General features: G+C 47.4%; 1 protein-coding gene across 3 annotated transcripts in view; it reads right to left on the bottom strand.

Moving 5' to 3' along the window:
- Nucleotides 1–26,208, bottom strand: part of LOC118977821 (RH-like protein) — a 32,902-nt gene extending 6,694 nt beyond the window's left edge. The window contains exons 1-8 of one of the 3 annotated variants that reach the window (XM_037032937.1): nt 25,975–26,208; nt 16,410–16,599; nt 9,713–9,863; nt 8,220–8,367; nt 7,278–7,447; nt 5,655–5,792; nt 3,033–3,166; nt 1,148–1,224 (exon numbers count right to left, since the gene is read on the bottom strand). In XM_037032937.1, the coding sequence (XP_036888832.1) occupies nt 1,148–1,224; nt 3,033–3,166; nt 5,655–5,792; nt 7,278–7,447; nt 8,220–8,367; nt 9,713–9,863; nt 16,410–16,599; nt 25,975–26,161 (1,195 nt within the window). In that variant the 5' untranslated portion in view covers nt 26,162–26,208. The remainder of the gene's footprint in view (nt 1–1,147; nt 1,225–3,032; nt 3,167–5,654; nt 5,793–7,277; nt 7,448–8,219; nt 8,368–9,712; nt 9,864–16,409; nt 16,600–25,974) is intronic. The other 2 variants (XM_037032935.1, XM_037032936.1) reach the window with 2 other exon arrangements.
- Nucleotides 26,209–26,444: the final 236 nt, after the last annotated feature.

The following is a 26,444-nucleotide window of genomic DNA, read 5'->3' as shown; positions in this document are numbered from 1 at the left end:
ATTTTGCCTCTTGTCTGGCATCCACCCCCTGTTTAGGGACACAGTATAGCAGTATCTAGTCAGGAAAAGCTGCTCCCTTACAGAATGAAAGTCCACAGTTGTGAACAGGATGCATAGTTTCACCTGGCATATAAGATCGGCAAAGTGATAACACCTCGGGATTCATTGCTGTTCTGTCATATTGCAGGAGCAAAAGCCTACTTCAGTCCTCTGCTTAACGGGGGTCTCCAGTGGCTTTCTACCTTCCAGAGGGACCTGGCACCTTGCCACCGCTCTGTTCTCAACCCCTGCCGCTCTCCCCCTCCCTCCATGCACGTCAGTTGCATTGACCTCCTCCGTTGTTCCCCAGACATTTGGAGCATGCTCCTGCCTCAGGGCCTTTGCACTCGCTGTTCCTTGTCATAGACTGCTGTGCTCTAAAATGACCTCCTCGTAGGTCTCCCTCCTTCTCTCCATTCAGGTCTCTGCTTAAAGGTCACCTGACCAGATAGCCTCCCCTTGCCGCCCTTCCGGAAGAACAGCCTGCCCTCGCACTGACTCTGGTTCTCTCACCCCAATTTATTTCTCTTCATAGCACTTATTACCATCTTATATAGTATGCATTTCTTTGTCTATGTATTGTCAAATAGGATGTCAGCTCCATGTAGTCAGGGAACTGTTTGATTCATTGTTGTGTCCCTAGTGTCTAAGAATGGTGTCTGGCTCATAGTCGATATTGAATAAATATTTGTTGAACCAAATACTGTTATGGATATCCTTGGGGAATAAAAGGTAAACATTTTTGGCATAAGAATTTCCTTGGTCTTCTGTACAAAATTGAGTGAAGTCACGAGCCCTGGCCTTCAGGGGCTGCAATGCCACCAAAAACTCCTATTTATAACCTTAGGACAGTCTCTTCCTTTCCCTGGTCCTCAGAGTCCACACCTACTGCAGGTGACCTTGAGGGCCTTTCCATTTCTAAAATGGGTTGATTCTGTGTTTGTTTGTTTGTTCATCAAAGTCTGAGCCCTTGTGCCCTTTGGCCGGAGCGGGGGAGGTTGGTCCGCAGGGGACGGGATGGGCTTACCCACGTCCAGCCATGGGGCAGGTGCACGTACACCCCGGGCCCTGTGCCTGGGCGCTGGTGGGAGGGCGAGCCCACACTGACCTGTCAGGAGACCAGATGCCAGACCCATGGCCATGTACAAGCTGAGTGTCCCGCTGTTGATGAGCACGTGGATGATCCTAGGAACGACAAAGCAAAGATGGTCACATTCGGGTATCAGGCTGCGGATGTCCTGGGGACAGAAAGCACTACTTGCGTGAGCAGTGACACTGTCAGGAAGAGCCATCAGGAAAACGATGTCCTCTTCCTGGTGGGACATTTCCCTGCAAAGCCATGCTGACGTGAAGGAAGGGACGGGGCAGTTCCAAGATCCTATTTGGCTTACTTTCATCCTTAGAGCCCACGGATAATGAACTAGACCAGGAGCTGGAAAAACCAAGTTCAAGTCCCAGTTCTGTCACTAGTTGCGTGACCCTGGGAAAGTCACTTAACCTCTTAGAGCCCAGAGTGTCCTCATTAGGCAACTGAAGATCAAGTCAAGGGGGGCATATTTGGTTATCAGACCCGTCTTCCCTGCCTCCCCCCCTTGACCATGGTCCCCTGTTCATTCTCCTTCAAGGCAAGCCCAGAACTTCACTTTAAATAAGTAGGTGGCCCTAGGAAGACATTTACATGACCTTGAAGTAGACAAAGATTTCTTACACAGGGCGCACGAGAGCTAAACATAAAGAGAATAATGGCAAATTGGACTATATTAAAATTAATAGCTGCTCATCAAAAGACACCCTTAAGAAAGTGAAAGGTAACCCACAAAGTGGAAGAAGATATTCACAATACATGGACAGAGGGGACTCTTGCGGGTAGATTGGCGCAAACCACAGCGGAAGACTGGTAGTACCCACTAAAGTGGGTGCACGAATGGTGCCTGACCCAAGAATTCTACTTCTAGGCACATATTCCCTAGAAGTGCTGCCCATAGGTTCCCCTAAAAGCGTTAGAATGTTTATAGCAGCAATACTAGAATGTTCAGAATAGTTCCAAACTAGAAACTACCCAAATGGCCATCAATAATGGATCGATAAATTGTGCTGTACTCACCCAGTGGAACATTGTTTTAACTGTGTTTTCTTGGATTCTATAACCGGTCTACTTGGTACTCACTTTTCAATCACAGTTTGCATTCAATATTACTTGATATTAGTTTCAGGTGTACAGCGTAGTGGTTGGACAATCATATGCTTTACAGAGTGATTCCCCTGATACTAGAACTTGCATTTCTAACCAAAGCCCAGGTGATGCTGATGCTGTCGGGAAGCAGTGCCCTGGGAGAGCCACAGAGTCACAGCATTTGGGGTCTAGAAGGACAAGCGGTCCAGATGTTCCAGGTCAGCAGCCCATGAGCAGACTTTGGCGCACTCAATTTGTCCAAAGATTTCAAATCTTCTGCCAGTGCTTTGGGAGAGTACCTAGTATCTTCCTGAATTAAGTTACGAAATCCTCTTCACCCCATGGCTCCTGGCCGCAGGCAGCCGCCAACAACTGTGTGAGAGGAGGCATTCTCACTACCTTCACCTACAACTGGGTGACTGAAGCTCAGAGAAGTCAGGTAGCATGCCCAGCTAGGAAGAGGTCGAGACGAGCCTGACTCCACGGCACACTCTTCACCATGACCTACACTCTCAGAGGCTGAAAACTGGACTCAACTGGCTTGGGCCTGATTGTCCTGCTCTGTCTGCTTTCGAAGATCCTCAAGACTGTCTGCTTTCGCCTTGCACCTGGGCTCCCCCCTTTGGAAAGAAGTGGCCTGAAGAGGTGGCTCCACACAAGTTAGGGGTTCAGCAGAATTTCTGAATAATATTGGCCAATGAACAGTGACTGTGGTCTGCTGAGTGCCTGGCCCTGAATGCACGCACTCCAGCGAAGGGCTCTGGGCACATTTCTCCCTGAGTTAGGTGGGGGTATTAAGAGGGTGAGGCAAGCCACTCACATGGAAGACATGGTCCATTTCTCCTCAAGCATCTTCAGGACGATGTAGGTGATCCCTCCGAGCAGACCTGGCAAGCCAAACGTGTAGTGCACACCGCAAGTGTCATGGATGCCCAGCAAGTGGTTAAAACACACCTGGGGACAAACATCATTATAAACAGACTTACATGTGACTGGCATTTCCTACCCACCCTTTGCATAGAACCTTGGCATCCAGGGCCACCAAAAGGAGATGGGCTTTAGGGCTCACCTAAAGAAGCACTTCTCAGATTTGGCTGTGTGCTCACATCACCTGGGGAGCTTGTTAAACTGCAGAGTCAGATTTAGTAGCTCTGGGGCCCGAGACCCTGCATTTCCAACAAAGTCCCAGGGAACGCCAGTGCTGCTGGCACACAGACCAAAATTTGAGAAGCAAGAATCCAGCCTAGGCACTACCCACTTTGGGCTATACTTCTGGGATGTGAGGGGGGCTGTCCTGTGCACTGTAGGGTGTTTAGTAGCATCCTTGGCCTGGACCCTCTAGATGCTGGTAGCACCCCCAGACTAGTGTGTCAACCAAGAATACCTCCTGGTCTAGCCGCAACTTACCCACCATCCCAAAGACAACATGACTGCTTAGAATACAAATCAGAAGGAAAGAATCTGACCACACCTTCCGACTCCCATTCAATGCTCCACCTCACCACTTAGGTGCCCAGATGGCCAGGAGCCAACAGAGGTGGATTCCAATGCTCATTGGTCAGGCTAGTTCCCACCTGAGGCTCCCCACGATCTTCCAAATACAATTCCAGACTCCTTAACTAGCTCAGGAGCTATACCTGAGCACCCGCCATCTCTCCAGACTCTGGTCCCACCACGCTCTCAGGTGAACCCAGTGCTTCGGTCATGAGAATGTCTTTCTGCTCCCCATTTGGGCCACAGGCTCTTCTCACTGTTGAGCCTCTGAACACGCAGTTCCTTCTGCCAGGAGTACATCTCCCACTTCTTTGCCTGGCTGCTGTGAGTTATCTGTCAAGGCTCAGCTGAGGCATCCTCTGCTCTGGGAAGAATTTCCTGGCCCACCTCAGGTTGGCTTAGATGTGCACCTGGAGCAGATATCACTCTGAGGTGTGCTTATTTGTCTGTTTTATTCACTACACAATAGCTTGGAAAGTAGGGTAAATGTTAAAACATATGTGATGAATGAATGCATGCATGCATGTATGCATGAATGAATGAATGGAGGGAATGAATAAATTAGTGAATTATCTCTTTTTTTAGAATTCTCACCCAAGATCATGCTTATTGATTTTAGAAAGAGGGGAGGGGAGGGAAGGAGATAGAGAAGGAGAGAAACATCAATGCAGAAGAGAAACATTGATCAGTTGCCTCTTGTACTCACCCCAACAGGGGACCAAACCTGCAGCCCAGGCATGTGCCCTGACTGGGAATCAAACCTGCAACCTTTTGATTTATGGGTCAATGCTCCAACCAACTGAGCCACACTGGCCAGGGCTTGAATCATCTTTGGATCCCTCCCCCAGTGATAGAGTCAGGAAACTGAAGCGGAGAAAATGGTGGACTCTGAGCCTGGTGATAACTTATGCATTTTTTGCTATGTGCTTCCCCCTTTCATTACAGGGCCTCAAAGCCAGAGGAGATAAAAGACATCTGTTCTCATTCCAAAGATAAAAAGCAGACTGCCCCATCTCTGCTCAAATCAAACTGTTGGTAAGTTCCTCCTGGAGTTGAAACTGCCCCCCTCAATATCCACTTCACCAAATGTAGATTCCTGGGCCACCCAGAAGTATATCCCTTTGTTCTCCACCAAGCCTTCAAACCCACAAAGATTTGTTGTTCCTAAATATTTCTGTTAGAAGTGTGTCATAACAAATTGGCTATGATAAAGTATTTCGGTATTATCCATGCCTGTTGAACATTGCAGGAAGAAAAATCCATCCACTTAGAAGAACTAAACAATCAGAAGTGGACATGACCTGGCTTCTGGGTCCTGCCCATCTTTCTTCAGGGCACTGCCCTTCCCTCCCCGAGTTCTCATGGTTCAGGGGCAGCAACCATATATGTACGACATGCCCCACCCCCACCCCAGACTAAGGTGGGTACACGATCTAAGTTAGACCAATGAGCCTCTTCTTCAAAGAGCTTGAAATTTGGGCCAAGAGATGCTACCCAGCCGCTTTCTTGAAGAGAGAGACTACATTCCACCATGTGGAATAATAGTAGGAGAACAGAAAGGAAGTCTACAGAGAGAACAAAGCAGATATTCAGGTAAAACAAAGGAAGAAGGAGATTAAGGATTTCTCGGGCTCCCCGCAACGCTCTGCCATCCCTGGTGCCAGCCATTCCTGAGTGCCCAGCAGCACTCCTGTCCTTGGGTTCCATGGCATCCCAGTGGCCTTGGAACAAACTCTCCCTCCTGTCTGAGCAAGCTTGAATGGGTTCTGTTACTGGCTCCCCAGATCCTAACAAGTGTCCCATCCAACCTGGGTGGGTCCCTCACCCAAACGGAGAGCGTGCCAGCACCTGTCTAATGCAGCCCATAGAACCACACGGTGGCCCACTGTAGTTCCAGGGTCCTCTGGTCTAAGACAAAGCAGACAGTGTTAGACGCCCAGGTCCTTACCGGCAGGCATTTGGCTCCCGCGATGGAGATCATCCCAGCCACAAGGCCCAGAACCATGGCAATCCAAGGGGATGAAATCAGGTGACCCGGGACACTCAGAGCCACACCTCCCGCCAGCACTGCATTGTGGATATGAGTCTGCAAAGACATAGCTTGTGAGTGAACGAAGTGAGGCACAGACAAGACGGCGTCTTGCCTGAAGCTCTTCAAACAGCTGGTAGTAAGGAACACTGCAATGTGCTCCCTGCTTCAGTGATCCTGAAACCAGCCACTCCACCCTGTTGGGACCACCTGGCCTGTGTCCACAGTCTTATCTCTCCCCACTTCTCAGGTTCGGGGGGCAGTCGCCCTGTTGGGAGGCATTTGGGGAATCAGCTCGAAGGAATCATTACTCAGCACTCAGCCACCCTCCCACTCATTAGGGATGTGTCCTTGGGCTCTGCACAGTCCGGCACTTCAACTTTCCTCTGGAAGAAGGGGGCTTGGATTGTACCTGCTTAATATGTGTTATTGTAAGAATTAAACGAGTTTGCACACATAAAACCCTTAACCCAGCACCTGGCATGGAATGCAAGTTAATGCAAGAAATAAAAGCCATAGTTATCTGCTTTTATTATATTTATTGGTTACTTGGTGCCTATGCCACTCTGTATGACTGAACCCAACAAATTGGGTCCAAAATCACATGCAGCTATGTCCTTCACTCCTCCAGACCTGGGCCTTGCCTTCTCGTACACTGCTTACCCCTGCCCCCTCAACTCTAACCAGGTCTAGGAGCTTGGGCCTTTGGACCAGCCCCTGGGCTTCCCCAGCCTGAAGGCCAAAAATGCCTCCCTGGATGGCTCAACCTTATCTGATTCTAGACTTCCTGTCGCCACAGAACTCACTTGTGGGAACACCTACCTCCCCTTAGTATTGTTAACCTACCATCTACAGCCACATTCTCTCCACTCCAGGCCCCACTGTCTGTCTAGACGTTTCCCTACCCACTCTGGCTGGCTGGCCCCAGGCCCTGATCCTCACAGGAACTTGTTGTGCCTCTCGCTCTACACTCTCACGTCTCCCGGTGACCCCAGAACTCAGCCGTGGTCTGCCGGCCCCACTGATAACCGCAGCTAATGCTCACCCAGCACTTTTTCCATAGAAAGCACTTGACATACAAAATTCAAGTGGCTTAACCAAGTACACGTAGCCAGTTTAACATACTTCTTTACTTCTGATTTTTATCATTCCAATCTTGAAATTTCTTGGGGTAAAGGAAAATTGACTAATTCTATTCTGGTTTTTCTCGGCTGACTCCTGCTCATGGTGGCTGGCTTTAGTAACTAGCAGAAATGGGGTTCAAACCTGGGTCTGTTAGATGTCAACGCTGATGACTAAATCACCACCTCACCCCGCCCCGCCCCACCAGCCAGCCTTTGATCATTGCAGTCTCCCAAGTCCCAGCGCCCATTTTACAACCTAGCGCTCTTCCTTACACTCCATGGCTCAGAAGACGAGGCTCTATCACCAAGCATGCACTTTCCCAAACCACGGGGCCGGTGCTGGGGGGGAGCAGGCGTGAACATGTGCGCTGGGCCTAGAAGACCCAGGTGCTGGCCAAGGAGCAGGCCCTCTCCTCACCATGTTGATCTTTCCTTGGGGGTGAGCCAAAGCCGACATGGAGATGGCCGTTACTGCACTGACCGCAAGAGCGTAGTGGGTGTTGAACACGGCCTTCTTCCTTTTTTCCTCTTGTATTGACAGCAGCACGGAGTTGAAACTCGGCCAGAACATCCACAAGCAGAGGGTGCCTGGGGGCCATAGAGGGGCATTGGCCAGAACCAGCACGCCTGTTCCAAAGCCCGAGCCTCTGCGGACTTCAGACAGAAGGCTCCCGAGGCTGGAAAATCTCAGCTTCATCCCTCTCTCGCCGAGTGACTTTGGGCAAGTCACGTTCTTTCTGAAATCCAGAGTTGGTGGGGCCCAGCTAACCTACTTCACAGGCAAGGAAGCTAAGGCCCTGAGATTTCAGGTCACCAAACTCCAGGCCTCCTGACCTTGGCCTTGTGATGGCCCAGTGCTTATTTCAAAAAATTAACATGCTGCTTTCATTCAGCCCCATGGCCTGACATTCAGTTGCCTGCTGTCAAGCTTACTGGCTGATTTCCTCCAAGCCTCTCCCGGCAAACTGAGTTCATCACTGTCACTGCAGCTTTTCGAAATGCACCAGTGTTACCCCTCTGTCCCCACCCCTCATCCTTCCCCCACTTCAGTGTGGGGGAGACCCGACCCTCTTCACTCATCCAATTCCTTCCTTTCTGTTGAGTCTGACCAGGTTGGATAAACTTATTTAAATTTAAATGTAGGGACTGTCTCCTCTCATTTGGATAAGAAGAGAGTACCCTAGAGCAAAAGGCCTCCTTTGAAGGTCTGAATTCACCGAACACCACTTGGGGGAATAAGTCCCCGTAGAGGGGCTTCTGACACCCAGGGCAGGTTGGTGACCGAGAGGAGTTTTCTGTAGAGCATTTCGGAGCCTCCTGCTCACTCTGGGTATGAAACCACCCACCACCTCGTGCTTACCCAGCATGGCAAACAAACTGGGGCTTACTGCCTTCTGGTCTGTCTCCTCCATTTCCTTGGGCAGAGGTCGCGAGAGGCACCAGGCCATGGTGAGCCCGAAATAGGCCGCGAACACGTGGATGTACATCATGCTTAAGTGGTTTTCCGCCTGCAACAAAACCCAGCGGGAGCAGTGGGTGCCGGCGTCCGCTGCCCACCCCGCTGCTCCTTGGAGACATCTCTGAGCTTCGTAGAGGGGGTGTGACCTGAAGTCATGAGACTGGTGTTTGGAGTGTATCCAGCCCAGCAGTTCCCCTGTCAGAGGAGCCCCACCAGTAGCTGAGTATTTATTCCAGGGAGGTTGCAAATTGGTTTTATCAGTAGCTTTTATTTTATCCTTACCCAAGGACATTTTTTCATTGCTTAGAGAGAGAGAGAGAGACATAAACATGAGAGAGAAACATCCACTGGCTAGCTGGCTGACTCCTTACATGCCCCAAACAGGGACTGAACCCACAATCTAAGCACGTGCACTCACCAGGAATCGAACCTGCAACCTTTCAGTGTATGCTCCGAGCACCTGAGCTACTCTGGCCAGGGTTTATCAGTAGTTTTCAAACACTTTTGGCTGAGGTTCGCTTAGATGGGGCCAAAAGCCACAGGATCACACACCCTCACTGCTTCCTACTTTTCAGCAGAATTTCATGGAGTTATGAGTGATACAAACTTTGCAACATGAAACAGCCAGACTTCTCAAAAGCGAACTGAAGTCTTTAGTAAATTCTAGGCAGATGCTAATTTTGCTTTATGAATATCAAATTCAGTCATCTCTACTAACTCGAGCAGTGGGCTACTCCTAAATCCTGTTGACTGCGCCTTCAAAAATATGCCCAATTGGCAGAATTTTTACCACCCCAGCTCACTGACCTCACCTTGGTTTAAGCCACCATCACCACAACCCCAAATTATTGCGATAACCTTCTTAACAAGCAATCAAAGTGCACATCCTCAGTATTGAGATAAATGCCACTACTTCACCGAATGATTTTGGAGCGTGCCTTCCCCTCTCTGGGCATCCGCTTTCTCGCCCTGGATCAGCCTTCGTTTCACTCGATTATACCCCACCACAGGGTCTCAACTATAGCAGAAGAGCTGGGAAAACCATCTGGTCTGGCCTCGGCCTTAGACTTTTGACCATTTTCCCCAATGAGATCACATACATCATTAGTGATACACACTGACGGGTCTGAAAAAAGACGTAGGCCATGCAGCCTGCTGGACCACAGCTGGTGGGGCCACTGGAATTAATGATCTCTTTATACATCCCATAATTATCTTGCGATCCCTACAGTATCATATTTTGGAAGTTAAAGGCATTCATATGCTGTGTTTAAACATTTAGCATAGGCCACATTTCTGTAACCTTATTTGGGGCTGGCTTTATTTTTCAAAATCCCAGAGACCTCACCGAATGGAGGCCACCCTTTCCACCTCCTCACCGAACCATGACTCACAAGGAGGACTTGCTTGTCCAAATGCCTCGTGGCGGCAAAGGCGGTCACCTCTATCAGCACCATCAACAGGAACTGCACCGGGTTGGCCTTCCGCAGGACGGCGCCCGCTGAGATCAGCACACACATAGCGCTCATGGTGGCCTGCTGAACGCTGGGGAGAGAGGGCGAGACAGTGATGGCTGAGGAGGAAGGATGCCTGTCATTCATCCACTCCTTCAACAAATACTTGTTGAGGATCTACTACTCTGCCTGGCACTGTTCAAGAAACTCGGGGCACAGGAGGAGAACAAGAAGGCAAGATTTCTGCCTCCATGCAGGACTGATGCTGCCCAGCCTGGGCTTTCCTTCGTGCCCCTCTTCCATCGGGTTGGTAGCTACACTCTGAGAGATTGATCGCGCATCCGTACTGAGGATGCGCGGAGGTCTCATTGGAATGTGACGGTGAGTTACAGAGACCACATGTTCCCTAGGGCCTCCTCTCTCGGATCTGACAACCGGGACTCTGCTTATGGCTTTTCTTCCGCCGTCCTCACTTACAAATGCTCAATAGAGGGCGTTCTTCGCCCGCGTACCCCGCCAGCCACCTTCATCTGCTCTCCCATGGGGTTTGGAAGTAGAACAAGCCTGACTTCCAGTCTCAGCTTTTCCGCTCGAGTGGCTATTTAATCTCACTGAGCCTCTTTCTCCATCTGTAGGCTGATAATAAAATTATCTCATGGTAGTGCTGTGGGGATTAGAACAAACATTTGTGCATGTGTATCTAGCACCATGACAGCACAAAGAACCGAGGAATAGAGCTGACGCCATTACCAATTTCTTCCTCCCCTTGACAAATTGAGCAAGCTCGGTGCGGGGATTCGGAAGGAGAAAACAATTTTTGTTCTCGAGGAACTTATGATTCAGCTGGAGAGACAGGGCTGGCATCCTGAACCCTGGCGTCACTATCTGTATCATAAGGAGGCTAAAGGGAGACACTGAAGACAGACTAGTGCGGACTGGACTAGTCAGGGAGGGCTTCCTGGGAACGATGGCCCTTGAATACAGCAATCCATGGCGGTTGAAAGGTCCCTCCCCCGAAAACCTTTCTCTGAGACCCGTCCCTCGCTGGGAGTTGATAATGATGATGCTACGACCACCACCATGATAATAACTTTTTCTAATAATCAAAATAGTTTATATTATAACTTAAAATAAGATTCTTTCACATAAAAATAGCAAACTATAATTGATGCTTTTTCTACCCTCTTAGGACAAGGACATTAAAAATGCTGGATATGAAGATATTAGTTGCATTTCTTATATTTAATTTCCACATTTCATATTTGCTACCCAAATTTTACCCAGACTTAGTTCACCTGTCTTTATACAGTGTTTCATATTATATTTATTATCTTAGAATTGCATTTATTAGCCTGTGGTTATTGAGCATTTGGAAAATGGCTAGTCCAAGTTGAGATGTGTTTATAAATGTAAAATATACCAGAATTTGGAGAGTTGGTATGAAAAAAGGAATTTAAGAACATGGCAATGATGCGTTGAGCATCATGTATAACAGGCTTGCAAACACGTCACCTCATTTACATTTTTTTCAATTACAGTTGACATTCAATATTATTTTATATTAATTGCAGTTGTACAGCACGGTGATTAGATATTTATATAATTTATGAGGTGATCCCCTCATAATTCCAGCATTCGCCTGGTACCATACGTAGTTATTACAATATTATTGACTGTATTCCCTGTGCTGTACTTTACATCCCCATGACTATTTTGTAACTACCAATTAGTACTTCTTAATTTCCTTACCCTTTCCACCCAGCCTCTCAACCCACCTCCCATCTGGGACCATCAGTTTTTTTCTTTGTATCTATGAGTCTGTTTCTGTTTTGTTTGCTCATTTATTTTGCTCTTTTTATATTTTTAAAAACATTTTATTTACCTATTTTTAGAAAGAGGGAGGGAGGGAGAAAAAGGGGGAGAGAAACCTCAATGTGTGAAAGAAATATTGAGTGGTCGCCCCCTGCATCTCCCCAGCTGGGGACCTGGCCTGCAACCCAGGTACATGCCCTGACTGGGAATCGAACCAGTGACCTTTCCGTTGGTAGGCCAACACTCAATCCACTGAGCCATACCAGCCAGGGCTATTTTGTTCTTTAGATTCCATATACAACTAAAATCATATGGTATTTGTCTTTTTCTCTTGGACGTATTCCACTTAATATAATACCCTGTAGGTACATCTATGTTTTTGCAAATGGTAAGATTTCAATTTTATGATCAAGTAATATTTCCTCGTGTATATGAACCACATCTTTATTCACTTGTCTGCTGATGGGCATTTGGCCTGCCTCCAACCTTAGCTTTGTGAATAATGTTGCAATGAACATAGGGGTGCATACAAATGCTTTCAAAGTAGTGTTTTGGATTTCTTCAGATATATACCCAGAAGTGGAATTGCTGAGTCATAAGGCAGCTCTATTTTTAATTTTTTGAGGAAGCTCCCTACTGTTTTACATAGTGGCTGTACCAATTTGCAATCCTGCAAACAATGTGTGAGAAACTTTCCTCATCATCACCAACACTTGTTTGTTGATTAATTGACAATAGCCATTCTGACAGGTGTGAGGTGATATCTTACTGTGGTTTTAATCTTCATTTCTCTGATGATTGGTGATGTTGAGCATCTTTTCACGTGTCTATTGGCCATCTGTATGTGCTTTTTGGAGAAATGTCTATTCAAGTCTTCTTATTTCTTTTTTTTATTTGTAAAGATTTTTATTTATTTATATTTAGAGAAAGGGGAAAGGAGGGAGAAAAAGAGGGAGAGAAACATCAATGTGTGGTTGCCTCTCATACCCCCTACTGGGAACCTAGCCCACAACCCAGGCATGTGCCCTGACTGGGAATCGAACCAGTGACCTTTTGGTTCATAGGTTGGTACTAAGTCCACTGAGCCACACAAGCCAAGGGTGCTTATTTCTTAGTTGGATTTTTTTTTTGGTGTTGAGTTGCATGAGTTCTTTATAAATGTTTGATGTTAACCCTTTATTGGATGTATTATTGATTAATATATTCTCCCATTCAGAAGGTTGCCTTTTTGTTTTGCTGATGATTTCCTTGCTGTGCACAACTTTTTAGTGTGATGTAATTTTGCTTGTTTATTTTTACTTTTATTTTCCTTGCCTGAGGAGATATATCAGAAAAAAATTACTAAGAACAATGTCAGAGATTTTAATGCTTATGTTTTCTTCTAGAAGTTTTATGGTTTCAGGTCTTACATTTAAGTTTTCAATTCATTTTGAGTTTATACTTGTACATGGTAGAATAACCTGGTCTAGTTTCTTTTTTTGCACATTTTTTGTCCAATTTTTCCAACACCACTATTGAATAGACTGTCTTTACTTCATTGTATATTCTTGCCTCTTTTGTCATATATTAATTGAACATATAGGCATGAATTTATTAACAGGCTTTCTATTCTGTTCATTGATCTATATGTTTGTTTTTATGCCAGTACCATCCTGTTTTAATTATAACTATAGGGAACTGTAACCTAGCCCCTGATTCAGAAAACCAATGGGTTGCGAGGTTGGCACACAGGACCCACGCTCACGGATAGGTTTTCCCGTGGGGAATCAGGCTTGCATTACACCCAGGTTGCTATAAGGCTTGCTTTTGCTAAAACTCCCTCACCCTGGATTGAGGGAGAAAATGCTCACTGGATATCTTTAAAATGGCTTCCTAAAGTCTGTGTTAAACCTCCCAAGTATGGAGTATAACCAGTTCAACTACTTTTCCCCCTTGCATCTGAAACATCCTTCTCTTTGACATAATTAGCAACATTCTTTCCTTTGTTATCTGTGAAAGGGAATCACCTACAGCAAACCCGTATGTAGTAAATGAGGACCATTCTCGATGTAATATACCCAGAAAAGCAACAAAAGCCTGTCCAGGCAGGGGTTGGGGCCCTCTCTTTTACTTAGGGAGTGGCCCTGCCGTCCATCCCTTTTTCTCCACAGGACTTCTGTAGTCTGTGTGCATTTGTTTGTTGCGGCCACAATGCACAGACCTCACGGGCCAGAGTCCGCATCCCATAAAGTTGAAGTATAGTTTGATGTCATGTGGTGTGATTCCTTCAACTTTTTCTTCTTTCTCAAGATTTCTGTGGCTGTTTGGGTCTTTTGTGGTTCCATATAAATTTTAACATTATTTTTTTCTGGTTCTGTGACAAATGTCATTGGTATTTTGATAGGGATTGAATTGAATCTACAGATTGTTTTGGATGGTGTGGACATTTTAATGATGTTAATTCTTCCAATCCATGAGCACAGTATATGTTTTCACTTATTTGTGTCTTCTTCAATTTCTTCCTTTAGTGGCTTTTAATTTCCCAAATGCAGGTTTTTTACCTCCTTGGTTAAATTTATTCCTAGGTACTTTAATTTACTTTTTGGTGCAGTTGTAAATTTTTTCTTAATTTCTCTTTCTGATAGTTTATTATTATTATACAAAAAATGATACCAGTTTCTGAATATTAATTAATTTCGTATCTTGCTACTTTACTGAATTTATTTATTAGTTCTAGTAGTTTCTTGGTGAAATTTTTAGGTTTCTCTCTCTATAGTATTATGTCATCTGCAAATAATGACAGCTTTACTTCTTCCTTTCCAATTTGGATGCCTTTTATTTCTTTTTCTTATCTGATTACTGTGGCTAGGATTTTCTTGTTTAGATTTCAGTCCCCCAAGCGACCATCCATATTGGCGCTAGGGTACCATTCAGTGCCTCCATTTTACGGAAGAGAACACTGAGACTAGAAGAGGAGACTTTTTTAGCAATGCCCACACAGCCAGCTAATGCAAATGTGAGGTTCAAACCTCGCTGTGCTCTGAAGTCTGAACACAGGATCCCCATTGTTTGCTGTCAAAGTATAGTCCTGGCTCAGAACTTCAGAGGGAAGATCAGAGGGCAAAGGGCAAGGGAAGGAGTCTCACAGGAACCAGGAATTATTTAGGACTCCTTACTATGTGAGGAAAACAAAGGACAAAGTTGAATAAGACCGGCCCCTGCCCTGGAGGAACTGGTCATGGGTGACTCAAGGCAGAACCAATCCAGTGCCCAGTCAGACTGCACGGAGTGGGTGAGGCTGAGGGAGAAGGAAAGTCCCCATCTGGGTGGCGGACCTGAGCACCACCCAGCAGCCCAGTCCAGCTGGAAAGGTCAGGAAGGAACCCATCCTTCAAATCTGTGATGCCACTCTCAGCAAGGGTCATGGTTGGGAGGACACAGCCAGCCAGAAGTGGGACAGGGAAGTTCCGTCAGGCTGCAGATGACCTCTCCTCATCTTTCTAGATCGAGTCAAGAACGAACAGGTCCCCACGGGCAGAACCACAGAAGAAGGGAGCAGCCCACAGATGCCTGTAGACGGAGGAACACAAGGCTGACGGCTTACGTGACCTTATGCCCAGGCTGCAGGAACACCAGACCAGGGCCACCACTGTCAGAATTCCCCCAGAACTCCCTCCCTCGATCACTTCCCATGTTGTTACTGAGGCTATTGGATCCTCATGGGGATTTGCTCTAAAATGATTTAGAAGAAAAAATGTGGAGAGGTTTTTTTTCAGGGCCAGTAGGGAAGTAACCAGACGGTTTAATGTCATGACTACCTAGATTGTGCTGGAAGATAATTAAAGCTAAAGCCATGTCACCCCTTAGTCATCTGACCCTAGGAGAGAGCCGTATGCTCCCTGAGCTTTGCCTGCACACCAGGTTGGACCCCTGCTAGAAGCGTTACACAAAATCGTTTGTCAGGTGCCTGGCACAGTGCCTAGGGCAGTGGCTAGTTCACGGACAGATGCTCAACGGCAGTGCCCAGGGGTTTAGCAGGTTCTGCAAGGGGAGGACCGAGTGAGCTTGAGAGGTGACAGGTTCTACAAGATACCTAAAATGGCATTTATAATCATCTGGGCAGGACAGGGATTCTAGTTACTTCAAACAAACAAAAATGATTTAAGGAAAAAGTTTCACCTAGTTCCTCCTGTCAAGTGCTAGCTAATACTTTCTCTTTTGAGCACACAGCTCGATACATATATATACACCCTTGTATAAACCATTACCCAAGGTAACAGAGAACATTTACTACACCCATAAGGTTCTTTTGTGCCCCTTCCTAACTAGCAACCACCGCCTTCCCCAGATAACTATTATTCTGACTTCTAGGAACATGGGCTAATTTTGCTGGTTCTTCGAACTTCATATAAGTACATCTAAATGGATCAAAATACATTTAACAAAAGTAAAGGCACAGCTGTTTCTTGTCGATCAGCATTTGAGAACTAAGAGTACTTTGTTTTTAAGAGACTGTCTAGCTGAGTGGAGACAGTCTCTTGAGGTTTTTCTTTCTACCTTATCTCCATTCATTTTCCTTTGAACCCATATTGATTGGGTAAGTTTACAAAATCGGATTCAGTAATAAAGGGAGAATTTAGGGAGAGCTGTAGATCTGGAATTGTTGGATAAAGTATATGATACCCAGTTAAATTTGAATGTGAGATAAACAATGAATAATTTGTTAGTCCTAAATATTGCATGGTTTTGATGCTAGAAAGAGAAGGGGTCACTCTGTCTTTTCTAGAACCCACCCTCTCGGGCCCCATACTCTCAAGGACCCAATTGCGATCCCGCTGCCAGGTACCTGGACAGTTTGATGACCACTTTCCCAAGGGAGGACTGGTCCAGGAAGCCATCCACCAGCACTGCCCACTGCACCCCAAGGGCCAGCATGAAGAAGTTGAAGGCCACACTGCTCCAGCCGTATCTCCACAAAGACGAGGTGAGGAAGCCCAGGCCGAGGGCCGCCATGATGGTGACATCCTGGAGGAGGCCTAAGGGAGGTGACATTGAGGAGGAGGAAGAGAAGCAGACAAGGTAGGTATCGGTAGAAAGATTTTCAACCTTTTTCATCTCATGGCACACAAATTAATGACTAAAATTCTGCGGCACACCAAAATATACATTTTTGTGCTGACCTGACCCCCCAAAATAGGTATAATTTTGATACATTCTCACTGGATGGCTATTGTTGTGTTGGCTGTTGTCATTTTTTTTTAATTGGACCATCCAAGGCACAGGTGGCAAACACAAGGCCCGAGGGCCGAATCCAGCTCTCTACCTTGTTTCTACCCGGCGGCAGCACTGAGCTCTCGCTGAACTGTTCTGGAGTAGTTAGGTTTATGCCGTCCTAAAATTACATCTGGCCCTTTGAAGGCAACTGGGAGGCTGACGTGGCCCCCAGTGAAAATGAGTGTGAGGCCCCCGAGGGAAAAGAGATCACGCCCATGGCTAAATAGTCAAGTGTTGCTTGTTTTGAAAGTTCCGTGGCACACCACTTGCAAATTGCTGAGGTAAAGGGTCATGTGAAATTGGAGTTTTACAGAATGGCAGCTGGAAGGGATGTCGAAGATCATTTGAGAGAGCTTGGGCAAGTTACTTCACCTCTTTGAGCCTCAGTTTTCTCATCTGAATAATGGAGGGTTCGTGCCATGCAGGGCCGAAGGAGGGATTCCATGAGCTAAGCTGGTTACGCATAAAGGCAGGGCCTGCCTGGCCCATCGACAGCACTCGGGAAATGTAGCAATTATTGTTATCATTAAACATAATGATGTGAGCAAGTGCAGAGCATCAGGGCCCGTGGTTGGCAAGCAGCTGACACTCGGGACAGGTAATTACTTCTGCTTTTGGGATCAGGTTCAACCTCCTCGTCACGAGCGTGAGGAAATAAGGTCATAGAGGCCAGTGGCTTGGCTCAGGTCATGCGGGAAAGAGGGAGGAGAAGCAGGGCCAGAGGTTCTGATGGCAAGAACCAAATTATCTTTGCAGAAAACAGCCATCTCCCTTTGCCACCTGCTGAGTTGGACCCAGTGGGCCAGCAGTAAATGCCAGGACCACCTGGGTGAACCACACCTTCCCATACTCAGACCCAGCGCAGGGGCCACTATGTCAGGTGAGTACGGGAGACTTACCTGATGTTAGAGAGAGGTCCTTCAAAAGAGAAGGGGTGGATGCTTTGATTTAAATCCAGGCTTGAAAAATGGTTAGCAGCTTGGTCTCCAGCACCAGGCAAGCTTGGGTTAAATCAGCTCTCTGGCACTGACCAGCTCCGACATCTTTTTCTGACTCTTTAGCATCTCTGAGCAATGACACCCCACATTTATTAAGTGTTTATCCGGTACCAGCACTGTTTTAATCATTTGATATAAACCATCTCGTTCAGTTCTCACAACGACCCTCAAGGTGGATGCTGTTATTGTTACAAGTTGACAGATAGGGAAACTGAGGCCCAGGAGAGCCAAGGAACTTGCTCCAGATGCTAGAGCCAGGGTTTGACCCCGGTGGGTCCGCTCTGAAGCCTGCACATTCAACCAAAACACCATCTGCCCTGTTAGTCTTCACATCTGCGAAACGGGAAAAATAACCTCGTATGGTTTGGGAGAATCCAATGGCATCGTGCCCAGAATCACTCTGAATAGTAAAGGCTATTTTATCAACAAACACCAACTCTTTTTACATGTATAGAAATGTCAGGAGAGAGATCTTGAAGGAATTTTTTGCCCTTATGGAGACTGTATCTGGTCTGGGAGAGTTTTATTTCTAAAAAAATGTGCAGTGTTTAAACTTGCTACAACCTGTTGTAGACAGTAAACACCTTTAAAAAGAGACCAGAAAGAAAGCAGGGGCCCTGAGTTCAGACAGTTCTGACCGATTCTAGCTCTATCATCCCCCATTAGGTTAACCCATATTAAACTGCCAACACCTGACCATTTTTTTGCCTATAAAAATGGCAGTTTATATGTTTCGACTTCACAGCCGTGTGGCTGTCTAGGTTGCTGACCTTCCTCATCGGCTAAGTAAGGGCAATCACCCCCCTCAGAGGGTGCTGGGTGATGTGAAAGAAGGAACGTTTGTTTGAGTGCGCGGCACAGTGCCTGGCACACGGAGAACCCTTGGTGAGTAGGGGCTATTTCCTCACCACCACCGTCACCATCACAGCCGTAGGAACTCACCTGGTCTCCATGGGTCTCCAAAGTCTCAAAAAGCCCCCTCAACTTACATTTGAATTCATCTTCATTGAAACACACACACACCTAGGGTCTTGCACTTGGGGCTTGGGTGCTTGTTGATGTTCGTAGTCAATCTAACAGCACCGGGAGGTAGGAGACCTCTGAGGACCTCCATGGGGTCAGGGGACTTGGGGAGTGGCTGAGAAGGGGGCGTTCAGGAGGATTCAACTTCCTGTATCTTCTTCTCTGACAAGAGGGAGGAGAAGGGTGCAGGCAGTGTGTCAGTTTCCGGCTTGCAGCCTCCTAGGAATGGGGCTGGGCCGGGGGTGGGCAGGGCACATTTTGTCCAGGGCTTCCTCTCGGGGCGGCTCGGACTCCTTCAGGAGCCAAGCAGAAAACCAGGTGTGTGGAGGGTGGGATGCCTACTTGGGAGTGGCGAGGCCTGCAGCCAATTGGACACTGCACACCCCACTTTAGATATTCAAATTCAATCTTTTATTAAATGCTGCTGTTCAAACAAACACACTTGCTGTTTCGCAGAAACACTATAGGCATAGGGTTCAGAGTTCCTAAAGATTTCATGAATAGGGAGACCTTTCCATCTTCCTTCCATTTTATAGAAGGGGACCAGAGAGAGCTTGTGAATTCCTCAAGGCCACATAGCACGCCAGCAGCAGAGCCAAGCTCTGAATTCCTGGTACAGTGCCCTTCCACCAGGCTAGGCCACCTCTTGCTCTTGTTGGCCCTCGCCTGGCTAAGAGACCTTAGGTAAGTCCCTTGCCCTCTTTGGGCCTCAGTTTTCCTATCTGTAATACATGGGAATTGGGCGTGATACTGTCTAAGGACCTCAACATTCTGGAACATTCAGAGGAGGCTATCAGTGGGTGAGGAGAGGGGGGTCACCAGGATGAGTGCAGAGATGGGGCCCTAAGATGAGAAACTCAGAGGACCTTGGGTCGGGGCTTCATCAGGCACAGCTGCCACCCCTGCCAGGTGCAGGGGCTCAGGGTCTTCTCCCCCAGGACCCGACACTGTCCCTCAGCCAGGGGGATGAAATTAGGGTGGCAGTTTCTGGGAGCTGCTGCCAGAGCCCATTCACCCCACACTGGTCAGTAAATAATGTTTGATTGCAGGCCCCTTCTTCTTTTACCCCCCGCACCCTCCCCTGTCCTCTCCCAGCCTCCCAGGGCGCTGGGACCGCACCTGCTCCTCCCATGTCTCACTGCCTGGACCCCACTGCAGGGCTGGGTCCCAGCTCTGGGCACCCCTATTGATGTCAGCCGCCATCTCTCGGAGCCTGTGTTACACCCACATCAGCTGCTGGTTTGATAAGCTTGTGACTCCAAGGTGTCCAAGAGTGACAAGGAATGGACTTGCTCCAGGGCCCCAGTTACTAGGCCCTGGCGGAGAATTTTGCAGTCTAAGCCATGACTGCGAGAAAGGAATTTAACCTGGGAGTCCAGCAGCATGAGATGAGGCAGCAGTTACCATCATTGTAACAGTAGACACATATATGGTGCCCTCCACATATCAGGCTCTGTTGTTCCAAGCACCTGACAGGCTTAACCTGCAACCACCTTGTGCTGTAAGTGCTTTTCCTTATCCCCTCTTTGCAGATGGGTAGAGGAAGGAACAGATGCCAGCATCTCTCTGTTCCACTAACTGACCCAGGTCACTCAGCTAGCAAATGGTGGTGGGAGATCTGAACCCTGACCATTCGGCTACCACCCCCACACCACCCTGCCTCTCCATGCAGCATGCATAGTGTGATGGTGAAGAGTGTGGTCTCTGAGGGGGCTTGTTAGAGTTCACAGCTTGGCTCTACCTCTGCGCCCCAGCCTCCTAATCTGCAAGATCTAAACCTACTCAGAGGATTGCTGGGAGCCCTGAGCTCGCTGGCTCATGCAGATCGCTGAACCTAGCGCTGGGTGCATGGTGAGTGCTGGCAGCTGTTACCCCATGCCTGCCGCTTGTTAGCTGTGTGACTTTGGGCAAGACTGTGCCTGCCCTCTCCTCTCCCTGGCCCCGCCTCTGGCCTGTGGACACGTCAGCACCATCACCTCTGAAGCCAGGACCACCTTTTGCCCCCAGGCTCTGGGCTTCACCTCTGCACTGTGTTTTCCTCTGCTGACTGGGAAGACCTCAGCAGGCCCAGACTGGGACCTGTCCATGGAGCCTCATCTGCCTTCCCCTCACCACACCCTCTACTCCTACCCTCACCCCTGCAGGAGCCTGGGAAGAGAAAAAGAGATTTCCCAATCAGAGGAAAGCCAAAGCTAAGATGTGGAAGGCACCAGAATTTGATGGTATTCTTGAGTCATTGGCAAAGCTCCCGTTGTCTTTCGGTAGATCTCCTTCCAGCTTCTGAGGAACACAGCGGAGAACTGGGTGGTGGTCACAATGCAGGGCCCAGGCTTGTCCCCAGTTTGGCAGCCTTACAGTAGGCTCTGTGTGACAGATTTTTACGGTAATTCCCACAGTGACTCATGCCTTTCAATGCAGCACCTCCCACCTGGGTTGGGCCTTGTGATTTGCTTTGGCCAATGGGACATTAGTAAACATATTAGTAAACATAACACAAACAGATACTTGAAAAGCACCTGCGCATTGGGGCTTGCCCTCTGCTGCCGCGTGAAGAAGTCTGGTAGCCATCACTACACGGGCTAGCTGCCAGACATGGGAATGAGACCATCTGAGGCTGTCTGCCTCAGTCAAATCTCCAGGCTGGAGCTGTATGAGTGACCTCAGGCAAAACCGACAGAAGAACCACATTGCTGAGCCCAGCCCAGCCCAGCCCAGTCCATTGCTGAACCACAGAATCATGATCCTGAGCAAATTACATGGTTGCATTGTTAAGCCACACTGAGTTTGGGGATGGTTTGTTATGCAGCAATAGATAACCAACGCTCTCTGCTTTTCTTCAGTATCTCAGAGGCACCTCAACCCCAAGCACAAAATAAACATATCATGGTTCACTTATCTCACAGTCTGCCCCTTCCTGTGCCTCTCCTTTCACCAGTTGGCATCTCCATGGGCCAAACCACGCGTCTGAAGCCATCTTTGACAACTCCTTCATTTTCACCAAGCACAGCTGATTTTACCTCTGGAATCCAACTCTTTGCGTCTCCTTTACTCCTCCTGCCCATTTGGCCTCATCGCAGGTTATCCAGACCGGTGGTCATCAGAGTAGAGAACACGCACCCCAGAAGATGCTCCAGACAATCCATACGGACTGCTGAAGAGGATATCAGCACTTCTAGTTTTACTTGTTTTTATTTAAAAAAATAAAAAATTAAACTCTACTAATAATAACAGCCAATACTCCTATCAGACTTTATATGTGTTCATTATTCCAGTCCTTTCAACAGCTTGATGAAGTAAGAACTGTCATGTCACAGAGGTTGAAATGGAGGCAGAGAGAGGTGGAGTAATTTGCTCGAGGTCTCACAGCTAAGAAGAGGCAGAGGCAAGATGTGAACCAGTCTAACTCCAGTAGTTCTCAGAACTTCATGTGCATTAGAGTCACTTTGGGAGGTTGGCAAAACACAGAGCGCTGGGCCCCGTCTCTGGAGTTCCTGATCAGTAGGTGTGGACCAGGGCCTGGAAACCTGTTCTTCTAACCAGTTCCCAGGGGCTGCTGGTCTGGGGGGCCACACTTTGAGAACCACTGATCTGTGCTATATTACCTCTAAAGGCACTTGGTGAAGTTTGCAACGCTGCAAATATTTAATATTTATGTGAACCCAGAAGCCTCCTCTTACTCGCACAGAATGTCAGATAGTGGTGGAAGCTGTCCTAGCTTTGCCAGGTGTCCTGAGGGAATATTGGAATCCTGGGAAGGGGTTGATACATGTTTCTCCATATTCATCAGGTTGCAACTAATTGCAGGTTTTTAAAAAAAAAACTTAACTCCATTATGGAAAATTTCCAGCATATGCACAAACAGAGAGAGTAGTGTGGGGACCTCATGCAGCCCATTCCCAGGATAATGATTGCCATGTAGGGTCAGCCCTATTTTCATTATCCTTCTCCCCTTGTTCTCTTCTTTCCACTTTTCTTTCATTCATTCTTTCTTTTGGCATAAAATAGACCCCAGACATTATTCCATTTCAATGTGTTTCTCTAACAAATAGGGCCTTAAAAAACCCCACTATACTATTATCACATCTAACAAAACTATAATTCCTGTATATCATATAATATTTATGCTATATTAATTCTCTGATTATCTCCAAAATGTCTTTTTTATTTTTTAAAAAGATTTTATTGACCTCTAGAGAGAGAGGAAGGGAAGGAGAAAGAGAGGGAGAGAAACATCAATGTGTGGTTGCCTCTCACATGCCTCCTATCAGGGACCCGGCCTGCAACCCAGGCTTGTGCCCTGATTGGGAATCGAACCACTGACTTTTTGGTTCCCAGGCTTCTGTTCAATTCACTGAGCTACATCAGCCAGGGCTCCAAAATGTCTTTTTTAAAATTGGCTTGTTTAAATAACTTATTGTAGTTTACATGGACTAGATTAGATTAAGTGGATCAGCAGATTAAATTACCTAGTTTTAACTAACTGACCTTCACAAAATGGACTAGTGGCTTAAACAACGTTTGCAATACTTTCCCTTGTACGAATTCTTTGTCAGTCACATTCAATGTTTTAAAAAAATGTCAGTGTAATCAGCGGGCAAGAAGTCAATCAACATAATTTGAAATTATCAAGAAGACTCTGAGAAATGAATTTCCATCCACTTTCAGTAATGGTAACACTGGACCTTTACTGGTCCAGCAAATGATTACTTCATATCTTTAAAATGGCTTCTTGAAGTCTGTGCTAAACCTCCCAAGTATGGAGTGTAACCAGTTCAACCACTTTTCCCCCTTGCATCTAAAACACCCTTTTCTTTGAAGGAATTAGCAACATTCTTTCCTCTGTTATCTGTAAAAGGTAATCACCTACAGGGAACCTGTGCATAGTTAACGAGGACCATCCTCACTGCAATGTACCCAGAAAGCAACAAAAGCCTGTCCAGGCAGGGGTCGGGGCCCTCTCTCAGAGAGTGGCCATGCTGTCCTTTTTTCTCCACAGGACTTCTGCAGTTCATGTGTATTTGTTCATTGCAGCCATAACACATGGACCCTGTGGGCCAGGGTCCTCATCAGTGGACAGTCTGAAAAGCCTGAAGCCACCACACCGGTGTCCCCCCTGGAGTCACGCCCTGTCCCCCAACTCCTACGCCAGCCCGGGGACAGTCTTCTCCATCACTCGAACCCAAACTCATTACGTCCTCTTAGGTCGGCAGAATGAGGGTTGAATTCCTTACTGAACCCAGTGGGCCTACCAAGCCCTGCTGACTCCTAAAGTTCCAACAACACTGCATTGTAAAACCCCCACCTGGTCCACTCCAGTGAGCGCACATGCAGTGTGGTTCCTGCTGAGCTCTTGACCTTCTGTTCTCACATGGTTAACTCCTACTGAACCTCCAAGCCCTGACTGGGTGGTCACCTTCCTGCGTGGGTTGTGGGTCCTCCTCTGTGCTTCCACACAGAGTGAGTGTCTGAGGCCCCTTTTTATCTGTGGTAGCTGCACAGCACAGGAGAGAAGGACTTAGACCCGGGGCTAATCAACAGAGTTGGAATACCAGCCCCGACACCTGCTGGGTGAATGACAAGTGACTCTACATCACTGTGAAATCGGACCATGAAACATAATGGCCAAGTGTATGAGGCCTAAGCCAGGCTGCCTAAATTTAAATTGCCGTGCTTTTGCCAGGCGAGTGACCTTGGGCAAATTACTTAACATCTATGTGCCCGATTTCTTCACAGGAAAAATGGAGATCTCTTTTTTAATTTAATTTTTAAAATATTTTATTTATTTATCTTTAGAGGGGAAGGGAAGGAGAGAGGAAGGAAACATCAATGTGTGGTTGCTTCTGGTGCATCCCCTGCAGGGAACTGGCTCCTGCCGGAAACTGACCTGCAACCCAAGCATGTGCCCTGACTGGGAATTGAACCTCGATCACCTGGTTTGCAGGCCTGCGCTCAATCCACTGAGCTACACCAGCCGGGGACAAAAAATGGAGATCTTAACAGTATCCATCTCATGGGGTTATTGTGAGGGTTCAGTGAAAGCATTTAGAATAGTACCTGGTATACAGTAAGAGCTCATTAAATATCAGCCCTAAGTAGCATGCGTCTGGATCACACACTGGTTGTGATGCAGTGTTGAATGAATGCACTGAATCACACTGTATTGGATGGAAGAGTGAAAGTAATGGAAATGAACTAGAATTGTGCCCAGGCTTTGCTTGTCTACAAGGGCTCCGCTGGGCCAGACCCCTGAGTCATTCCCTCCCTCAGGGTTTGGGAGGGAATGGGTTTCCCTGATTAAATACTACCTTCCACTGCCGAGGGCCCACGAGTGCCTTTCCTCTGCTTCCGGTTGTCAGTCACCATCACTAAGGAACAAGCAAGTACTCAACCAAACTCAAGCATCAGCTTTATCTCCACAATGTGGCTCAAGGAGGACTGTCCATTATCAGAAACAACATATTGCCCACTGAGATGCTTGAAAACTTATCTCATTTTGTAAAAAGCAAAAGCCACACCACTGTGGACATCTGTCTTACTTACTGTTGCTGTCATCACCGTCTGAATATTTTTAGCTGCATATAAATTACCAGCCGTCCTACACTCCCCTTCAGTTACAGCTTATGGCTCTGGAGGGCATAATGCAGACCCTTCAGCCTCCCAGTGAGAAGAGGCCCGGGGGTGGGGGAGGGGCAATAGACTGAAGCCTCTAAAAGGAGGGTGGTACAGAAATGAGCAAGAGAGACTCAAACTAGATAACAAAAACAAAAAACCCTGACGATGTGACATTTCTTGCCACTAAGGAGAGAGAAGTTGGGGGAAGCAGAGAATTATGAAGACTGTTTGGCAAAGGGGAATTCTGAGAACACAGAAAAGGAGACTCCTCACTCTGCCCTGACAAATCAAGGAAGGCTTCGTAGAAGAGGTGATGTCTGCACTGGTCCTAAAAGAGAGCCTGCATTGTTGGCTCCATCTTTTTGCAATCTGTGGAAGAAGATGAGAGAACCCCTTCCCTCGGAGACTTCGTGGAAAGGAGCATTTAGGCTCCTGGAGAACCACCGACCTCCTTTGCCCCTGCCCCTGTTTGCCTCTGTGACCAGCTCTCCTCTGGGCACTCACCTTGTTCAGTCCCCACGGTCCTGTGGTCCTTGGAGTTACTGTCATAGTTGGTGAAAAAGAAGAAGATGAGAATGAGAGCCGCCTCCAGGGTTAAGGTCCACGGGGGCAGGCAGCCCCGCATAGACCTCGGGTACTTAGAGCCCAGTCCACGTGCGTCTCTGTGCATAGTTCCACCCGCACCAGGCATTGCCCCTCTGTCCTCACACCTGCTGGAGGGAGTGATGGGGAGACACCCGCCAAAGGCCTTATCTCAGGCTGCATGGCTGGCTCTGCTGGCCTGTCTATGGAGTTAACACAGGAGCAGAGGGACTGTGACAGCGAGGGGGAAGAAATGCATGTATTCCAACATTCATTCATTCAATCAATGATTCATTTACTTATTCATTCAACAAAAGGTTGCTGCATTCCTACTAGAGGGCAGGCATTGCACTCAGCTTAAAAGAAGGCATCCATTCACTTGGCACCCCAAC

The sequence above is a fragment of the Sturnira hondurensis genome, unplaced genomic scaffold (genome assembly GCF_014824575.4).
Source record: "Sturnira hondurensis isolate 20B ecotype Veracruz unplaced genomic scaffold, ASM1482457v3 Scaffold0021555, whole genome shotgun sequence".
In the NCBI taxonomy this organism is placed as follows: Eukaryota; Metazoa; Chordata; class Mammalia; order Chiroptera; family Phyllostomidae; genus Sturnira; species Sturnira hondurensis.
The sequence above is the reverse complement of the archived record's forward strand: the minus strand, read 5'-3'. Positions and strand labels throughout refer to the sequence as shown.